General features: G+C 69.1%; 1 protein-coding gene across 2 annotated transcripts in view; it reads right to left on the reverse strand.

Moving 5' to 3' along the window:
• The window catches only part of EPRS (glutamyl-prolyl-tRNA synthetase), a 42,452-nt gene extending 42,238 nt beyond the window's left edge, over positions 1-214 (reverse strand). For both annotated transcript variants that reach the window (XM_026066567.1, XM_026066566.1), the window contains exon 1: positions 106-214. In XM_026066567.1, the coding sequence (XP_025922352.1) occupies positions 106-151 (46 nt within the window). In that variant the 5' untranslated portion in view covers positions 152-214. The remainder of the gene's footprint in view (positions 1-105) is intronic.
• Positions 215-894: the final 680 nt, after the last annotated feature.

Here is an 894-nt window from a genome sequence, read left to right on the forward strand (position 1 = left end):
GGAGAAGCCGGCGCGCGGCGCCGCATGATGCAACACGGCGGCCACGCGCGCCGCCGGCGGGGCGACGGCGAGGCCCCCCGGGACCGGGGACCCGCCCGCACCTACCGAGCGGGGGGTTCCCCGCGTTCACGGTGAGGCTCAGCGCCGCCATCCCGCCACCGCCGCCGCCGCCGGGCCGGAGCGAGGGAGAGGAGGGGGCGGGGCGCGCCGCGCCGCCAGCTCACGGGGCCCCGCCCCTTCCCTGTGCCACGGGGAGGGGGAAGGGGAAAGGCCGCGCTCCGCTCCGTCACTTCCGGTGAGGGGGCGGGTAGAGCGAAGCGGTGGCGCCCTGCCCCAGGGTTCCCCCCGGGGGCGAGGCCGCGGGTGGGGGTTCCTCTCCGCTACGGGGCCGAGCTCGCCGGGGTGCGGGGCAGGCGGCGCTGGCTTGTTCTCGCAGGCCGCCGGGACGGTGAATGCGGAGTCCCCTGGAAAAGCACGTTTTGCACGTGCGCGGCGGAGGCTTGTGGCGGCCGCGTTTCGGGTGTCGGGCTCGGCCGCCCGCCGCGGGTGCCCGGCAGGGCTCGGGCTTTGCAGCGGGGCCCGCGCGGAGCCGCCCGCGCCCGCAGCCGCCTCCGGCAGCAGCAGCGGAGGCACCTGCAGCCGCCCTTCTTTACGTGATAACGTGGCTCAGAGAGAGCAACGTAGGCTGGCACTTGTGTATTCAGTAGTTTAACCTATCTGGCTTCTTATATCTGTTTTCTTACGATTTTTTTTGTTATATTCCTCACAAACATACAGGTTTTGCAGGGGGTCACACTGTTCTGGGAATGAATTACCAAAGTACTGTGTTAGCAGTTTCCACAGGAGACGGACGCAAGCTCACATTGTTGCAAGGACAATGCAGTGTCATCGTGC

Source organism: Apteryx rowi, unplaced genomic scaffold, assembly GCF_003343035.1.
Source record: "Apteryx rowi isolate R43461 unplaced genomic scaffold, aptRow1 scaffold_243, whole genome shotgun sequence".
In the NCBI taxonomy this organism is placed as follows: Eukaryota; Metazoa; Chordata; class Aves; order Apterygiformes; family Apterygidae; genus Apteryx; species Apteryx rowi.